Raw genomic sequence first — 19,268 nt, forward strand, 5'->3', positions numbered from 1 at the left:
AACTAACACAATTCAGACCAAAGTAGGGTGAAAACTCATTAGAGTGTGGGGGAGCTTACTTTTAGCCCAGGGGCTTTTTTGTCTCAGTTAAACAGACGACCGGTTATAGTCGGATCCACAATAACATTTGCAGACCTTTTTTTTCCTTGTGTTTTAAATCCCTCTCCCAATGAGCTAAGACGTATGGGCCATTGTAGATTTATTATTAATGTTATGAATGGCAGCTTTAATCAACAGTCTTGTGTATTTACAGTTGGATGCTGGAGCTGCGTTGACATTGCAGTGCTTGTCTCTGTCAAAGCCGCAGGGCAGCTGCCACAGCACCTCAAACAACTAATTATTTTTCACTCTGATGTTCCGAATTAATATTCATGTGACGACCACGATCCTGACAAACAGCCAGGTCAAGTTAACTTGGGCTTCACTGGAAACCCTTTAGCTCACTGTACTGAGGACAGTAGAAGCACATGAAGCTGTGCAGCAGTAAACGGTTTTGTTCAGTGAAGAAATGAGCTCTCTGCTGTGGTTCAGCAATCATCAGAGAAATTGTTATCTTCACATTGATAGCAGTGGAAGCCTGAATCAGTATAAAGTTGAGAAGGGCCGGTCCTGGTCCCTGGATCCCTGTGGCTCCTGGCTGTTTCAGAACTGTCTGTCATCTGTAGGAAGAAGCCATTCGTCATGGTCACTGATCTGAGTCCGGCCTCAGCGTGGGACAAGTGCTTAGTTTAAATGGAAGTGCAGTCAGAGAAGCAGAACGCCACAAATGAACCTGTTGTTGTGTCCCTCTCCACAGCCTCCAGAGGAGATCTACTCAGCCGGTGACTCCATTGTGATCAAGTTCCGTTCTGACGACACAATCAACAAAAAAGGATTCCACGTCCGCTACACCAGCACCAAGTTTCAGGACACACTGCACTCGCGCAAGTGACAAGCGGTGGCCGGAAGGGGCCGCGCAGGGCCAAGGGGCAAGCGGAGGGGCCCCCACGGGAGGCGCCAGCCTGACGCTCGGAACCCTTCGGCCACCAAGATGAATCAGACACGACCGAACAGCCGCAAGACCACCAACCGCACCTCAGCTCCTAGGGGCTCTAGCTCCCCCCACAGACTGTGAGGAGTAAAGCCATTCTGCAGTACACCTTGTTTCTACCTTTTTATGGTTAGGATTGGGGTGGGAGGGTGGACGTCCACTTTAGGCGGACAGTGGGGGAAAATGTATTGACCCAGTTCCCTCCATATAATTTTTTCATTTGTTCCTTCTTTTTTTTCTTTTTTTTTTTTTAACATGCCTCCTAATGAGAGGCACACAAGGAAAACAGTGGATTCTCAGGACCTGCAGGACGGCAGGCATCAGCTGGGCAGATCCCTGCTTTTGTCGGGCCGACCACCACATCCAGGGGGGAGGAGAAGGGAGAGGAGGGAGGGAGTCAGGGAAGATCTCCTGCGCTCCTCTGTAATTCTCCTCCTCTCCTCACTCTCTCATCCCTTCGGTTCAAGGATTCCTGTCTCTAAAAGGATTAGAAAGACTTGACTTGAGATTTTGATACTGTATGTCGGTCAATTGCATGTAATTACAAGCAGCGAAGGAAAAGTTGTACAGCGGCAACACCAGCATTTGTAATTGGCATTGTCCTGGCATGCAGTGGCAAGATTCTCGTTGTTACCATTAACAAGGAAATTAAGGAAGCAGTTATCTTATTAAAGGACTAATAAAAGAAATGTGGTCCATGTCTTCTGGTTGGTAATTGCTCACTTGACGACTGGCTATTACTGTACCTCTATGTATAAAGTCATGTGTATAATCTTTCAAAGGGAACATGTGCTTTTCTCAGCTCGAACCAGTTAGCACTTTACAGAGAATTGTTCCAAAATCATGAGCTTATGAATTTTTGTGAAATGCAATGCCAGTTCACTTATTTTTAAAATGCATTTTATCTCTCTTATTCTTAATTGTTTTTTTGAATTGCTCCATTTAGTTCCTCAGGCATACTTGAACATTGTGTGTGCCCTGCAACATGGGGTAATAAAGATATGACTAAATGTTTCAGTGTTGATTTACAGGTCTGATGTAAAATAATCTCTCTCCAGAGGAAATGCCTTTTTCTTGGTACAATGAAGTATTTCTCAAGAACCAAATGAGCCTGGCTATTTATTGTTATAGTAATTACATGTATGATGTAAAGGTGGAAAGGTACTGTTGACATTAGCCCTAAAATTGCCTTCTCATGTATAGCCATTGGTCTATGTTGAATATACTATGTTGCTCACTCATTCCTTTTCTGCATTTCTTTCTCATTCTACGCTGTGGGGGTAATGTTGTGTGACACTGCAGCGGTTCGATACACATTTGATGTCTGACCTTTGTTCACAATATTAATTGATTACGGGTTTATCTTTTTCATATGAAGTTAAACCATGTGCTGCTTTGCATTTACTGAGTTCCTGTTTGAGTGCAATCCAGGACATGGGAGTAGGAGTAACAGCACTGAGGACTTACATGACACATGGCTCTGTGTTTGAAATAAGGTTCAGACACGTTTTTTTTGACAGCCAGCCAACACAAGGAACGACTGTATAAGCCAAATAGAAATATGAATATCTGTATTTCTCTATAGATGAAGCTTGTCATTTCAGAGCACTGAATGGGACCAGGTTTACTTTTTCCATCTTGCCACATCTTCATTTCTGCCTCCCCCTCAATAATTCCATTTCTCTCCTGTTGTGTGTCCTCATAAAAACACGTGGAGCAGAGCGGTGTGGTATTGTTGCGCCAAAAACTGCCAACGCGGCATGACTGAAATTGGGTCTGTCGTTCTGCTTACCCCAACAAAACGGACTGTCAAATACGTGCAGATGTAATAAACCTGCAGTCTGGGTGAAGAAGGATACAGATTTATGAAAGGTGCAGGTACAAGGTAAAGGGCCGTCATTTAGGGTATTCAGCATATTTTAGTTTTGGACTGTAACATTCAAGTCAATCCTATTTAGACATTAACAGACACAGTAAAACTAGAATAGCTGCCAAGGCCAAACTGTCACCTTATGAAACCACGTCTAAATTCACTAGATCTAGATTTTATTTGTTAAGATGTACCGATCAGATAGATTCCAATTTGTTAATGTTAACAATTACTCCTCAAGGCACACAAAAGTTAGTCATGGAGTTCCACAAGGTGCTGTACTTGGGCCGATACTTTTCATATTATAAATGCTCCTTGTAGGCAACATCATCAGAAAGCACTATGTACACATATCTATGAAGCCTGATGAATCTAATCACTTAGTTAAAGTTTAGGAATGCTTCAAGAAAATGAATGGGATAGTTCACCGAATGATTCTACTCGCTTTGCCAATTGAGGGGTGGGTGAATCGTTACAGCCTAATCCAATACAATTTAAGTAAATGGCAACCACATCTTCAAATGAGCAAAAACACGGACAATGCCTCCATTCTGCTCCTGTGGTTTCATCCACGTGTCCGTAAGCATTCAAATTCAACTGGAAACGGCGTCATTTACACCAGTAACTGCAGCCCTCACAAGGTGACGCTGTTCTTGTCTCGTGCCCCTTGTGTGGTGTCCGCCCAAACGTGGCTCTGGGCTAGGAGGATAACTGCGAACATTTAGGCATATAACAATTAAGCCCCGTCATATATCAAAGAGCTCATAACACAGTATTGTCCCCATAGATCACTTCCTCTCCACTTTGCTCCCAAAATGTAGGCTCACTTGTGGTTCCTAGACTCTGTAAAAGTAGACTGAGGGTTAAAGCCTTCAGCTACCAGGCTCCTCTTGTGGAACCAGGTCTGGGTTCAGGAGTCAGACACCATCTCTACATTTAAGGTTAAACTCTAAAATTCCTCTTTATTAAATGGCCATATTTTACACCTTTCTGGGATTTAATTAGAGGTATTGGTACCCCTAAGATGATATATCAGTGGTTTAAAGTCGAAAAAACGTCTGCCTCTCCCTGGAGCTGCAGACAGAACAGGCTGTTTCGCCTGCCTCTTGAGCCCCTCCTCCGATTGGCTAACTGCACTTTTAATGACACGTGACCAGGCCTATCACCGGTCTTATTCTTGCGCATTGACTCTCTCTGGTAAACACAGCTGAAAGTAACGTTATGTTTGCAGCTATAGAAGACTAGGCACATATTTACAGTCGGTGACAACAGGATGTTTCTGAATGGTAAGTTCCAGCGTCCTCATGCCTTTTCAAGTTTTAGCAGGACAGTTGGTCAATGTAGGAGTAACATCCTGAGTTACAGTAAAGAGTTTCACAATGGAGTAGACCTTACTCCGTATTGACCACGACCATCGACTGCGATCGAGAATGACATCATGAGGAAGTACGGAACGAGACGTTTCGATAACATATTTCTCAGAATGAAAAGGTCAGCGGAGCAACTGTTTTCATACTTTGAGGATTCCTGCTGACCCTCTACAAGTAATTACGGATAGTAAAAGACCAGAACATTTATTTTACACAATATGGGCCCTTTAAAGCCTATAGGTAGATCTGGATCAGGTGAGTCCTGATCATGCACTGAGCACTTCTCTCTTTCACAGACAAGTATGATTAGGGCCCGAGCACCTATGGTATTTCGAAGTATTTCTATTTTAAATAAAAAAAATTAAAAAAAGTTGGTGCCACCTACTGGCAACAGGAAGTAAGCTTTGTTTTACAACTATTGGATTTACCTACAATTTTCACAGTGTGATGTGCTATTTGATAGCATGGACCGTAATGAGCAATTAGCAGGCAAGGATCCACCTCGCGTGACGGACGCAGGAAGTGAAGCGTTTATCCTTGCCACATTGATCGCTCTCTCCACTAACCGCAACAGTCTGTCACAGCTGAAACATGATGGTTACACAACAGTTGGTCTCTCGCCTCTCTCACCCGTCACCTTGGTAGAGGTTACCAGACTTTCACATTTCAAAAACATCTTATCCTATAAAATGTATATCTCTTTCTACACCAGGTGCACATACTTATTTGCAAGAAAACATGACCTCTCATTTAAAGAAATATAAATGGACCACTGACAAGTCTCTCCACTGACACTATAAATGTACTGGCAATTGGCATTTTTCTGTTGCAAAAATACGTGTGATGCTGCTGGTCCAGTAAAATAATGAACAGAGAACTCTACAGATTAAAGGTCCACTGAGGTTTTCCTGTTTTTATTGAAAATATCTGTTTACATCTTCCTACGCATATTTTCACAGAAATGCTACTATATGTAGAGCAATGTGACATAATAAGATGAACCAACATATGTCACTAGAGGCCATTTAAATAGTAAATCTGAGCTGTTCCATATGAATAATTAATGACAGCTAACCAGACATGTGACTACAGAGGCTCTATCAAAAATGATGTGACTGTGAGCAAACAATGACAGCTCTTCATCCTGCTCCGCTGCTCCTTTATGTAACAATGCAGAGGAAAACCCGGCTGAGCTTTCCCAAAAGTAAAAGACCCGAGGCTTTCTGCACCTGCTTTATTTGAAGTTCCCAAGAAACACACATACAACAGAAATGTACTGCTCTTACCGCAAATCAGTCCCTCTCTCCAACCATTATTGTGTTTTGTACTTTTGACAAACAGCCCTCACTGCGGAGCAGACTGGAGCGAGCGCTGATGGGCGTTGGAGTGGTACTATAAATTGTGCAAGAGCAGAATGGGTTACGGTGAGTGCCTACAAGTGCGGTGGAGGGTATGTGGAGGGTGCACCTGAGGAGCTGACCAGAACGTGTCTTTCAATTGGGGCTGATGACAAAAAAGACCTTGAAGTAGTTTGAGATGTGAGATATAAACATGGGAAAGGGTCAGAGAAGAGGATGAGGGTTGCAGTGAGTGTGGCACACACAGCTCTGCAGAACAAGTGTGTGCCGGCAGCATCAGTTCCGAAAGTGCGAGAATAGCAGACCGAGACATTTACAGGTTACACTGAAAACTGTGCACTGTTAACATTTGGCAACTTTTAATACGACTGCAGGACGTCCATAACTCTGTTAGCTCGTGAAATTCATTTTATTGAATAAATAAATAAATAGGCGAGTGTGATGTTTGAGAAGATGGCCATGAATCATGTGAACACTAATCTTCACACATGTAAGAGCTAGCAGGCCGGTTCTTCTTCACGAGTCAGCGGCTCTTCACAACTTAATAAGTTACACAGATGAAAACTGTGACTCAGCCAGTGTTTCCCAATGATTATTCAAAATCATCTCCACCTCGAAGCCGAGGGCAACACCTCAGACTGCGTCATCATGTCAACCCACTACTGAGTCACTCACACTTTACATTTTTGAAGCGATACTCAGCAGTTGAGATGTTTTTTTCTCCAATACTTAACAATCCACTGATCAATACAAGTGAAAAAATGTCTGTTGTGATGACAAACTGCTTCTAAGGATGGAGTTGATTCTGACATCTTTGTGCTGTGAGATTACTGATCCGACATTCCTTCTCCACGAGGAGGAAAATATGGTTCTGCGTCCAGAGGGAGTCCTCTGGCTGACATCAGTGGGATTTGACGGACAGTTGCGTTTATGTGCCGGTTGATCGCCAGGCCAACGCACCCAGCTGTCCTCCAACCCAGTACAGAACCGCTGCCACAGCCGCTCCCACCATCACAGCCAGGGAGGCCTTCAGCACAGCGCCAGGGGGCCTGCTGAAGTGGGCGGGGGCCATGCTCGCCAACATGGCCACAGTCACGGTCAGGGTGAACAGAATCGAGACGGCGGTGTTGATGGCCACTATCTGGCCGAACTTGGCGAAAGGCACAATGACACAGAAGAAGAGGGGGACTGTGGAGATCACCGTGGTGACGGCGCTGGACACTATGGCAACGCCCACATGGTTCACTGCCTCCAGGGTCCGCCCCTGCCTCCCAGTCGGCAGCTGCTGCAAACAAAACACAGATTAATGGGATGAGCTGCTCCTCTTTATTCATCAGCCTTCAGGGGGCGTCTTGCCTTATTAAACCCAAAATGTTCATCATTAGCTTGTTTTAGTTTGTAAACAGAAAACATGCTGTGGTGGCTTTTCTAATTGCTCGTGACTGCTGCTGTGAGACAGATTTTTATTCGCACTCCCGTACCGAGCTACGACCGGGCGAAGAGGCCATGGTCTCCCCAGCCAGCAAGTATCCCTCCACCAGGTGCAGACAGTAATCCACTGAGGATCCCACGAGGATAGACAGAGAGATGGCCTCCACTGCTCCCATCTCCCAGCCCAGCCAGTACATGATGGCCACCACCAGACAGATCACTCCTGCTCAATGCCCAGACTCACAGTTACACACCGATCACAACAGAGCCCGGAATCAATTTTGAAATCAATTATTTAACTACAAGTATGAATAAACAACATCCTCTCTTACCTAGAATGGTTATGAGAACAGGCAGCAGCAACAGAGGATGAGCAGTAAACACAGACACAGCTGCCACACAAATGGCCAGAGACAGAAGCAGACTCCAGAGGGCGCTCTCCACACCTACGGACAGAGCAGAGAGAACTGCTGTATCAGACTCTTTCGTGCTCACCGATTCGACAACCAAGAACCAAACGCTAACAACCAAAGAAAATGGACATTCTTACATTTATTTTAAATGTACCCTGTACTTTTTGTAACTGTTTAACTGTGTTAAAGACACAATATCACTGATGACATAATAAAAGGTCATGCTGATGGGCACCTGAATTACCGCCTTGTGGTTGTCGCAATCTCTCCCTCGGTTCCTGAGTTATGATGTTGAATAAAGGTCAGAAGTGTTTGTGCCGAACAATAGAATAATACATTTTTCTGTTATGTCCTCAAACTTGTTTTTGTCGTCAGGGTGGCCTTAACCTTTGACCACCAAGAACTCCTTTTAATTTGGTCTTGAATCCATCGAGGTGCTTCTGAGATAACAAGATGTGACGACAAACCAACAACATAGGACACACCACCTCTGACTTGCCTAGGATTTCCATGAAGATCTGCTTCCAGTGCTCACAGGTCTGGAACCCTCGCTGCAGAGCAGATGACTGCGGGAGGCTGGCGAGTTGCTCCTTGATGAAGTTCTCCCACTGAAGGAAGTCGGAGTGGGTCTGAAAGGAGGATTTCCCCTTGTATGTGGTCTTGGGAGAGAAAGAAGTAGCGAGTCAGGGATGATACCATTTCTGAAACATGCAGGTGAAGTTTGAGATGAAGCGCTGAAAGATGAGGGGCCTTACAGACTCGAAGGCCATGGACAGCCAGCGGACCTTGCCTCCATGCATTCCCACCGCCCCGTGGGAGAGCTGCCCCGGGAGCAGGTTGGGTTCAGGGAGAGATTGACAGTCAGGGTGGAGCAGAGGCAGAATAGAAGACAGCTTGTTGCCTGGAGAGAACATAGGGAACAACAAGACACAGCCTTTTCAGCACTGTTATCCTCTATGAATGATTTGTTTTAGTTACAGCTTAGTGGATTTATTTCATTTCTTTTTGTTCAGGATTTTATTATGCAGATTTGTGAGGCCACCTGAGGCTACAAGTCATTTTAGAGGAGAAATCTCAGAAGATCAACCGGTTGGCTGCATTTAAACGAGTGGAATTTTGAGCATCTTGTTCGGTTACACTTAAGTATTTTTTTTTCTTCATATGGCATAATCGTACAGTCGAAAATGTCTGATATAACTTCTCAAACTCCAGAAGGACATAACCCTAATCATAACCCTAACCCTAACCCATTCAAATGTCGTCCCATATATTCCTTTCATCTTTAAAAAATAATTAAAAAAACTGCTGACATTCGTTTTTGAGTAGCTAGTGATTTTGATTAAAACATGACTGAGCCAGTTCATCTTTATTTTACTACTTTTTTATTTCACATCATTATTTTTATGTGATAGGATCTCAGTCAGTTGTTACCTGAAGGCAGACACTGTGCTCCTCCTGGCTTCACTAGTTGTGTGTTGGCACTGACAGCTTTACAGATTTTGCAGAGATGTCCCATCTCCTGGAAAATATCAAAGTCTGGATCCAATATGATGCTGCCCTTTGAAGAAAATTAAACAACATATCAGCACCATTAGAATATCTTTTACAAATGTGGCTCTGCATTATTTCTGTAGATGAATAATGGCCCTGACCATATCTCCAATAACATGGTTGTCCCTGCGCTCAGTTCGGTTGACTCCCAGGATCCCGAACACGACAAAGACCATGGCCCCGGTGTCGACCAGAGGGCGCACCGCTGGGCGGCCACACACACCACCGCTGCACGGGTTGAAGCCAAACGTTTTGGATGGTTTCGCTTTGGCAGCAGACGAGGGACCTTTGGAAATAGAACCAGAGAGAAATCTCAAAAGGGTATTTATTTATTCAGTGTAAAAATATCTACAACTGGAGTACTGTGGAAAACGCCAGTAGTGGGTTTAGAGACAGAAACTTTAAGCTGTAGTTGAAAAAATAAGTTATATCACTGCAATTTCTCAATTTTCAACCTACGAATAAATTGCATAAAAAAGTCATTTCAGCAGTGTGATGCATGCAGTGCAAGCATAGTTTTCTTGATGGGCTGAAAAACTGTCTCTAAGTTAACGATGCTCTCTGACATTGAAAATTCCTCACTCACCGCTGGAAAGAGGAGTATAAAAGACTCCCTGTGTGGGTCCATCAGGCCCGGAGCTGATGCCGCAGCCAGGAGGGTCGACACACACTCGGCTGGGATGAGGTCTCAGGCGCTGCTGTGCAAAGTACAGCCTCCTGTGATGAGAGAGCAGAGCTGCAGTGATGGAGACTCCACTGAAAAAACACTCCATCAAACATTTACTTTGAGTTTTCTTCTTTTGTGGCTTCACCTGCTGTGTAGCTGCTGCAGAGACGCAGCTACATAAAACGAAAACTCTGGCGTCCAGCCATGCCTGGGCTCGCATGAGCCAGATGTGATCATCCAGCTGGGGTGCGGGTGGTACACATGGGAAACACACACTGTCATTCTGCTGGTGTAATTGCTGTGGGGCTGACTATAAGCCTATTCAGATAAAACAAGATTAGTAATGACATAAATCAGAGACCAAACCCTACAACCAATAACAAAAATATCATCAAGAGTTTTTTTTTTCATCTTCCAGACCTGAAATGATGACACCTGGTCATGCTCTGTGCTGCATTGCTTCCATGGGGAGGGAGTGCTGGTGTTAAGGGAGAAACGATAAATGGTTGCAGAGGTTCCAAGGTCCAGCTTTGATATATACACTGTCAGGAAAGGGCCTAAAAACAGTAAAAGTGCGATATTTCAAAGTCGTGGAATTGGCTTTAAAAAGGAAGGAGGATGGTTTTTAGGTTGGGGGGGGGGGGCTCTACCTGTTTGGTTGGTGCCTGAACTGGGTTTCACCGAGGTCCGAGGAGCATTGGAGGTTGTCGAGCTCGGAGTTTGCTGATGCGTAGAAAACTTAAATGCTGATAAGGACTTGTGGCTGTACAAAGAGTGGGGCTTCTCCATGAACACACCTGCAGAACACAGCATGCGTTTCAGATACTTGGATTTGATTTTTGAAGTCAAGTGGGGGAGTCTGTCTCACCTGAGCACCGGGGGCAGGAGATGCCTTGGCCGCTGAGGTTGCTTCTCAGAGCCAGCAGAGTCTGGAGGTTTGTGTCCGGGCGGAAAAGCAGAGGGGCGTGAGTGGCCGGCCTCAGGAGACAGCAGCACCCGGCAGATAACAGCAGAATCAGGAGGAAGACACCTGGGCCAGCAGGAAGATAGTGGCAAACAATGGGAGAGAGGAGGGTCTGATGGAGTTGATAAAGCAACTGAGGGACAGATCAGCAGCAAGGATCAATTACAGTCCCTCTTGAAAAGGATGGATGAATACTTCATGAGAGACGCCTACTCTTCCTCTGACAGACTGAATCCCCTCGAGACAGACGGAGATTACAGCGTTTCCTCAATAGTTCTCATTTACGCTTGAGAGGTTCCTCTCGTGTCTAAACCATGTGTCTCAAGCTCGACAGGCAAAATGAGAGAAAAACAAACTCTAGATCTTAATTCCATATTATAAACTGAGCTCAGCTGTGTCCTCGTGAGTTCTCAGGGTTTATATCAAATCTCACCTAGAACAGCCTTTCGTCGCTCAACAGCTGGCTCTGCCACTAAATGCTTCAGGGCCCACTGGAGGTTCATGCTCACCACACCCACATGCTGCTGTCCTGCAGGGGACAGAGGTGTCTCCACCGACAGGGACAGAATGGCTGCATCGCCATCTGTGTCACAGGAGCCTGGCCGAGACAAAGAGAAGGGGCTTTAGTGGTGCCTGGACGGGGGTGTTTTACAGCCCGGACTCATTCCCTTTCCACATTCTCCCCCCCGGCATTCACACAATGCTGGGGAGATAGTAATCTCACCTGGCTCCAGCTCCACCGACAGAAGTGCCACATCATCATCCTCATCCGACAAAGGGCTCTGGCTCGCTGACAGGCATGAAAACAACTTCCAGCTTCAGAGGGAGGAGGAAGTGTAGGGAGAGAGACAGCTGAGGGGATTACAACTCGGCCGTGGTGTCGCGCAGCATGCACAAATAACAGCTCACGTAAAAAAACGGAGGAATTCGGGACTCACCAGTTCAACCAGGCGTGTTCGTGGGGCTCCACACACTGACTCCAGATGCACAGCGCGGCTGGCATGAGGGTGGACACCCAAAGCCAGCAGCAGCTCACAATGAGGGCCATAAATAGACCGAAGTCATGCACGGCTGGGATCTGTCAGTTAAACGCAGCACAGTGTAAAAGGACCTTGAAACATTCAATTTGGATTTATCACATTAAAAAGGCTGTCCGCTGAGAGAAGCACTTCTATTCATCCATAACAGGGGAGTCATTGACTCTTCCTGCACAGATCCTATTAACAGCTGAGTGTTTCTTCTAGGGTTACCTGGGAGAAGGTGTTAGCAGCGTATGCAGCAGCGGTGGTGAAGGAGGTGAGGAACGTGGCTCGGCCGGCTGTTTTAATCGTGTAGATCATTCGCTGCTGCGGGTTACTCAGATGAGACGCTTGTCTGAAGGTGCTGATGAACACAAAGACATCATCCACCCCTGGGAGATGATGAGAAAACAAATGAGCTTTCAGAGACGTGAGAGTTGCAGCAACCGTCTGAACCAAGTATCGCCTTTGTGAAGTGAAGTGAATTTCACTAAAGGAAAATATGATAAGAGATGGTTTGCCGCACTCCAGGAAATAATGTTTCACACATGTGATCATTAGTAACACATCTGTAAAGCATATGGAGGTAGGTCCTTATGCACCACCTCCTCCACAGCCACACAATCCACTAAAAGTGATACATTTATAATGGACATGGTTCTAAATGTGTGCCATGGTGGTGTCTCACCACTGTGAGGTTGCTGTGGCCTCATAGCAAGAAGGTTCCCGGTTCAAATCCCAGTTCAGGGTCTTTCTGTGGAGGTTTTCCTCCCACAATCCAAAGACATGCCAATTGGGGTTAGGTTAATTTGATTTGTTTACCGTAGGTCTTACTGTGAGTCTGAATGTTTTAATGTGACAGCCCTGTGATTTGCTGGCAACGTGTCCAGGGTGTACCCTGCCTCCTGCTCATTGTCAGCTGGGATTGGTTCCAGTTAACCCTCTACGACCATCAAAAGGATAAGCAGGATGGATGGATGGATGGAATTTTTTTTAATTTTTTTTTTCTCTTACCAATCCCAATAATAACAAAAGCTGCCACTCCATTGAGAATGCCCAGGTACCTCACACCAAAGACGACATGGTATAAGAAAAGAGCCATCAAGCAGCTCAGTCCGATGCTGGCCAGCCCGAAGAAAGTCAGAAAGACTACAGAGGGACGAGGAAAGAGGCTCATCAACATTCACATTCAGGACTAAACTCTACAAATCAATACAAAGGGAATAAGAAGCAGGTCTACTGTACCAGAAAAGGAGGTGAGGACGAAGACGAGCACAGTGATGCAGGCTCCACTGATGACAGCCAGCATCATGTCGTTGTAGAAAGTGTGTCTCACCTCGTTATCGAACAGCTCTGTGCCTCCATACAGCACCTTCACCTGGCTGAGACGAGGACAGCAGATACACGGTCACATCAAATTAGAACTGTACGCAACAATGTCTTGTACGTGCACAGAGGGTACAGCAAAATAAAAAACTGGAAAGCAGTGTATACTTTTCCTGACCTGGTGGATTGCTTGGCCAGGATGTCTGCGTACTCAACCACAAAGTTTTTGAAGCGTGTCCTCTGCTCGTCTGCTCGGTCCTGCAGGGAGAAGTAGGATGGCAGAGGAGCTCCGAAGTGGATCTCGCTGCGTAAGAGAGCGGAGGAGAGGTGCTCAGGGGACAGACTCTCATCCACGTACCAGTAGAACTGTGGGTGGGTGATGGCCAGACTCAGGGAACCTGTAAACAGAAACATAGCAGGCAAGTCAGTGCAGTTAGAAGGACACTTAAAGGTTGAATATGTAACTTCCCCCCTCAACTCCCTTACCTTGAATATCAGCCAGGTCTGGGCCCATGCCATCGTAATATATCTTCCCTCCTCGCTCACTGGGGTAGAAGTAAGACAGGAGGGAGCTGGGTGGGGAGCAGTAGGAGGGCCCCAGGGGCAGATCCCTCAGCACCTCCATTGGCTTCCAGCAGAACTGATGGAACTGAGGGTGCTGCATGAGCAGGCGCTCCACTTGGTGAATGGTGTGCAGACGTTCTGGGGTGAAGATATTGCGGTCGCCCTCACCTTGAGCTACAAACACCAGCTCGATCCTCGAAAGGGCCTGACTCTGCAAGTAGTAGTTGGGAGCAGACCTGCGCTTCCTAATGAGCGGCACAGCGGATTTTCCGTCCTGTGACCTCTCCTCATACTCCTCTGTTGTGTCATTCGAGCTCTTGTGCCTCCTCTTTCCCTCCAGAACCAAATCAGGCCCTCTCCTATCAGCTCTGCTCACTGCTTCTCCTCTCTTCTGGTAATTTCCTGCTGGTGAAGGGTCATTTTGAGTACTGGAGGACCTCACGCCCTCGTTATCTGTCCTGTTGAATGTTGCCTGCCTGCCCAGCTTCTGCAGCAGCAGCTCCCGCAGAGCCTCAGACTCACCGCTATCTAAATCTCGCCTGCGTCTGTCCCAGGATCCCAGCTGAGTCTTCACAGCGATGGCGAGGGCGTCAAAGCGCTCAGACGAGAAGTGACTGTGGACCTCGAAGGCACTGTAGGAGAGGTCTATGTCCAGACGAGGGCAGTAGAGGAGCATGTAGGCAAACAGGGCACATGGCAGCAGGACAACAACCCCTAAAACCACTCCACTGGACCATGGCTGTGTGTAAACCCATCCCACCATCCTCCACACTCCACACACCTCAGCATCCCCAGAGAAACACCTCCGTCCTGCTGCCTGTGCATCTCCATCTTCCGCCTCTCCCCCCCCCTCCTCCTCCTCCTCCTCCTCCTCCTCCTCCTCCCCTCCCCAGCTGGTCTGAAACAGCGGCTGGTCATCATCCACATCCATGCTGAGACCTGTCAGGGACACATAACACCACTTGATCATGTCTGAGTTGAAATAACAGCCCCCCCGGGGCAGGTGGACATTAGCACAAAATGGATGTTTGAACTCGCAGCAGCTGAAAAACGAAGGACAAGGCAACTTCCAAAGTTTTTGCCCGTGCAGCGAGGGATATGAGAATTAAGTCTGTCCTCAAGCAGCACACGGTGCAGGGCTCCCATTGGCAGCTCACATGGAGGAAAGTGAGGAGGGGAGACCTTTTTTCTTTTAACCATCTCAAGGGCTTACCAGAGAAAATGGTTTGCTGGCTCTTGCTTTAAGATGCTGATCACAAGGGCTCGGGGTGAGACAGGCTAAAAGCTATGATTTAATTCTTCTCTCTGTCTGCGCTTGAAAGCCATTATCACCCAGAGTGTGTGCAGGTGGCTTTCCCACATATCAGCAGTCCACATAGCTGTGTCTCCTCTGCAGCAAATTAAATCATCTCACTTGTCTAATTACTGACAGGAGGAGCAGAGTGAGATATTGGACACCGTAGTGGAATAAGAGAAAGGGTTTATCTGCAGTGACGGGCAGTTGGTTCATTAACAGTGGCATTAGGTGCCACTTTTTCCCTCTCCTCAACACACACAATACTGTGGACAGTTTGCATTCAAGTGGCTGTGAGCTAACTGCAGCAATCTATCTAATCTCTTTAGAACAGGGCTTTAAGGTCGGCCAGGTGAGACGGGGAATCTGGATTTATTTTCCTGTTATAACTGCCGCGCTCGGCTCTGTAGCTGAGGAGAAAATCCTCCATAAAAAAAGAGACATTTTAAAATTATACCACCTAATCAATATTTGGATAAATTATTAAGACTCCTCGAGTTGGGAAGGAGAGGGAAGGACAAACCCTGAAGCTGAAAATGAACTAAAGCTTTTGGATTTATATGATTTTTGTTGGTGCTCTTACACCTGATGACATGTTACGCCTGGATACAATTTCATGTGTGTTTAAGCATAAAATGTGCTCACGTCTCCTGCAGAAAATCACATGACATGTGCAGTCACTGTGTCCTTAAATTCATTCTGCCATTCAGTGCTAATGGAGCAGCTCACGGATGTGTTTCATGGACACATCATTAACAGCCCGGGCTCCACACTTTCTCACTTTCTGAGAGCCTGTTAATGTCCAAAGGATTTATATAATCCAACTAATCCACTTTCATGCTGGATGTTTTTTCTTTTATGAAATAGATAAACCAGGAGCTCCACACTGTGTCTAATATTCTGTGAAAAAGAGGCCAAGTTTGGCTGTTTTATTTCTAATTCTGCACAATGCTTGGGTTTTTATTAATTATCATGTCATCTAACCGCAGTGACAAGGAGGCCAGAGCACCCTGTAACGGCAGAGCAGCTGCCCACGCAGTGTGAATGTGAACCCTCTGCTCCTTTAGAGGACACATTCATTAAGGGTGTTGGGAAGCTTTATTTTGAAGTGTGAAATTAGAGCAAGTAATATGCAGTCTCAACAAAATTAATGAATTATTTTCAGTCTGTGTTTGAATTACAGTGATGTCTTGTTTCTAAAACCACAGAATAAATAATTTGTTCCAATGTGCAGGCTGTCATTTGTTGGTTATCTTTACCCATCATTGGAGCTGTTATTCTAAATAAGCAGTGAGATGTTGTCAGTGATATTATGATGCAAGGCATGTCTCCTCTGCAGACATATTTCTGCTCAGGCAATATAACCAATCTTCAAGAAATTACATAATTGTGCATTTACAGCTAATTAGATGGGATTCATCTAATTAATTCTGGTAATTAGATTATTGTAATCCTGTCACATTTCATCCCTGTCTCTCTCAGCTTGTTTTGACGAATCATCAACAGAGGATGAGAGGAGCCTCGCAGACAAGAACAGAGAGATGAGGAGAGAAATAAGTGGAAGGGAAGGAGGAGAGAAAAGTCTGTGGAATGACTCGAGTCTCACACACACACAAGCCACTGCCGTCACCCTTCAAACAAAACCAGCAGCACCTCAAACATCAGTGAAAAGAAATGCTGCTGTTTAACATTCATGGAGAAAAAGAACATCGAAGGGAGAGAGGCCTATCACTACATCTCCACAGCTTCATTTCTGTGCTTGTCTCCAACATCAGAACAGGCTGATTAGTGGTGCAGGAGTCTGACAGTTCGAGGAACTCATTGGAGTCTGATAAGACACTGTGCTCTTCAGACGAGAGGGAGGAGCTCGGAGCTTCATGCTTACCCCCTCTTCACCTGCTGTGTGCTTTGCAGCAGACAGCACACAGGTACAGTGGAGGAAAGACGCATAGCCTCAGGGACACGTGCTTTTTTTCCTCTCATCTTGATGAGTCTGACGTTTCTTCCTCATGCGAGAACGTTGCACCTCATGCACAATAATTATGAGCGCGGTGTACAGCTGCAGAGCACTGCGAGCGGTGCAGAGCCTGGTATAACTAATGTGTTTACAAGCTGACAGGATTGTTCAACACTGCTATTTTTCTGCAAAGATTAGACGAACACACTCGCTTTATACCCGGCGCAGGTGTGGATTAAAAATAGGGTGTAATTTAGCATCCAGCTTTCTGTATGAATGGAATAAAACGCTCCGTCTCCAATATGGATTTGTCTATATTAAAGAACAGCACGACATTCTTAATAGGGAGGCTGTGTGTCTTTGTCTGCAGCAGAGTGTAACAGAGAAACGCACCGAGAGGCCTGACATGAACCATCACAGCACAGACTATTTACAGGGCTGAACATCGTATATGAATCACTGGAGAAAATGAACATTGGACGGGGTATTGGATTTGTGCAGCCCGGGTGGTCACATCAGACCTCTGCGGTTGGGGAAAGAGGGGTTCTAACCCTCCCCAATATTAAAACTGGCCTGTATGGCTCACACAGTCACACTCAATTAAAGAATATTGACTGTTACAAAGCCTGATAAAGTGATCTGTTTGCTTCTTTAGATTTCATATGCACCATGAGCAAAGAATAATATTTTCAGCCTAATTTTTGTTGCAGCTATTATGGCCACTATCTAGTTGCTATTAGTGTGATGTGTAAATAGTGAGTAAGAAATACAAATGTTAGGTTAGGGTTATTTGACCATTTGACCTTAACACCCTCCAACATTCCACCCATAGTTGCGCCCTGCCACACCTGCCTGCCTGCCCGAATATCTGAAGCACAGAGCTGTGTCGTGTAGTGTGTTCAGTGAGTTGTGAGCGAAAAAGGAGAGTGAACTGTAAAATGAGCTGAACCACATTTTCCTGTATGTGTGTGTGTGTTTTTCAAACCCCAATAAAAGAAGTGCAAAAACTGACTGTCAGCGTTTTTTTCTCCTCCGCCACATCTCTGGATTGTGTCAGGTAGTTAAGGTGAGAGCTCCGAGAACACTGCAAGCCTGAACCCTTCACCCGTCCTCCCTCTCCCTTTGCTCTCCATCCCTCACTCTCTTGCCCTTTCCTCCCCTCTCTCTCTCACCGCCTTTTCTCCGTCACTATCTTTTCCACAGAGGTGAGAGATTTGTAACCTTCATTATTGACAGCAACTAAAAATAACCCTCCTCTCCAACCTGCTCAGTTTATCTAGTTTCCATCTCATCCAATATGGATATCACAAGCTGCCTCCTGCCCCGCACACACACTCAGGCTGGTGTAACCTCAGCCAGCATACCACCTCATTTAAAGGGGCATTGATTTCACCACTAGTGCTCCATGAATACATTTCTCACGCGTGAGCACGCAGCGGTGTGTGTTTTCTGCCTTCTATTCTTTTACGCAGCGTGAAGCTTGAGACCACGGTGCAAGTCAAACTCTGGAGAGCCGTTTGCTCCTGACAGCAGTGTTCATTTTCTTATTGTCCATGAATTCCCACCATGCACTGAAGGACGCGCGCAGCTCTCTGTGAACAATGTGCGGAGCATCCCAGGGATGTTATCATGCAATTTCTCCCGCTCTGCAGAATAAGAATTGAACAAATACTCCTTCTTCTGTACTGAAGGTAGTTTCCCTATTTTAGAATCTGAACACAATCAGACAGAAAATAAAGCCTATTTTCCCAAACTTCTCTGCCTCCGAGATGCTCTGATGAAACCTGCTTTTTCTCCAGACAGCCTGCAGGCAAATATAAATTATCTTTTATTGATCCCAAAACAATTTCTTGGCTTTTATTCTTCTCATTTTCTGGATAATTACACAGTGCACTGCCTTAAATAATTAATAATGTGTTTCAATATGTATAATCAGGCAAAGACTAAATCCTCCCTATCGTAGCAAATGCCTGCAACATCTAGGAGAGACTTACCTGAGGCTGATTAGACAAGAATTACAGGTGGATCGTTCAGGTCTACTGGGTCCACTTGTACTGTGCTGAACTTGTGCTCTGCAGTTTCATCTCCTCCGTGCTCTGGTGTGATGGAAAAGAATATTATTTACTGGTTTATTGTCAGACTTAATAACTCACGAGGAGAAAGAGAGAGAGAAACATCAAGGGGCTCTCCATCCCTCAAGCCCCCCACAAACACACTCTACAGGAATCCTCTAATCTCAGCAGTTAATAATCTGTTGTTGTTTTTCTCCCCGGTCCTTTCTCCTTCTCTCCCTCTCACTCCCCTCCTCGCCTCTTACCCGGTTGTCCAGGCGACAGTCAGTGAGAGACATTTCTTCGCAGAAGCTCCTCTCTCTCTCTCTCTCTCTCTCTCTCTTTCTCTCTCCCATGGCTTTGTTCAGCCTGCTCTGCTGCCAAGCTCACCAGAGGAGGAGGA

The 19,268-nt window shown here is 45.8% G+C and overlaps 2 protein-coding genes and 1 long non-coding RNA gene across 3 annotated transcripts in view; 2 read left to right on the forward strand and 1 right to left on the reverse strand.

Annotated features, from left to right (window-relative positions):
• bmp1a (bone morphogenetic protein 1a) overlaps positions 1 to 2,271 on the forward strand; it is a 31,368-nt gene extending 29,097 nt beyond the window's left edge. Inside the window, exon 20 of the mRNA XM_053421656.1 lies at positions 797 to 2,271. Coding sequence (XP_053277631.1) covers positions 797 to 931 — 135 coding nt within the window. The 3' untranslated portion in view covers positions 932 to 2,271. The remainder of the gene's footprint in view (positions 1 to 796) is intronic.
• A 1,684-nt stretch (positions 2,272 to 3,955) lies between these two features.
• On the forward strand, positions 3,956 to 16,884 carry LOC128438900 (uncharacterized). Its single transcript, XR_008338397.1, has 3 exons — positions 3,956 to 4,186; positions 5,612 to 5,694; positions 16,340 to 16,884. It is a non-coding gene; the product is annotated as an uncharacterized LOC128438900 (long non-coding RNA).
• On the reverse strand, positions 5,221 to 19,207 carry disp3 (dispatched RND transporter family member 3). The gene is made up of 22 exons (XM_053421655.1): positions 19,132 to 19,207; positions 18,809 to 18,910; positions 13,486 to 14,502; positions 13,178 to 13,397; positions 12,919 to 13,055; positions 12,688 to 12,822; positions 11,905 to 12,065; positions 11,593 to 11,732; positions 11,379 to 11,470; positions 11,088 to 11,252; positions 10,559 to 10,720; positions 10,341 to 10,487; positions 10,111 to 10,247; positions 9,836 to 10,008; positions 9,610 to 9,740; positions 9,125 to 9,309; positions 8,904 to 9,030; positions 8,228 to 8,373; positions 7,972 to 8,131; positions 7,392 to 7,505; positions 7,110 to 7,282; positions 5,221 to 6,913 (listed from the first exon to the last, which is right to left on the reverse strand). Exons 3-22 carry the CDS (start codon positions 14,492 to 14,494, stop codon positions 6,557 to 6,559), a joined length of 4,071 nt encoding a protein of 1,356 aa, XP_053277630.1. The 5' UTR covers positions 14,495 to 14,502; positions 18,809 to 18,910; positions 19,132 to 19,207; the 3' UTR covers positions 5,221 to 6,556.
• Between the last annotated feature and the right edge of the window lie 61 nt (positions 19,208 to 19,268).

The sequence above is a fragment of the Pleuronectes platessa genome, chromosome 4 (genome assembly GCF_947347685.1).
Source record: "Pleuronectes platessa chromosome 4, fPlePla1.1, whole genome shotgun sequence".
NCBI classification, from domain to species: domain Eukaryota; kingdom Metazoa; phylum Chordata; class Actinopteri; order Pleuronectiformes; family Pleuronectidae; genus Pleuronectes; species Pleuronectes platessa.

Bases quoted from the DNA above. Each gene is read 5' to 3' on its own strand.
- disp3 (XM_053421655.1), bottom strand. From the start codon at position 14,494: ATGGATGTGGATGATGACCAGCCGCTGTTTCAGACCAGCTGGGGAGGG. The intron at 13,398-13,485 runs GTAAGGGAGTTG...TTCTGTTTACAG, and splicing joins AGACCTGGCTGATATTCAAG to GTTCCCTGAGTCTGGCCATC. The intron at 8,132-8,227 runs GTAAGGCCCCTC...TTCTCTCCCAAG, and splicing joins TGTCCATGGCCTTCGAGTCT to ACCACATACAAGGGGAAATC.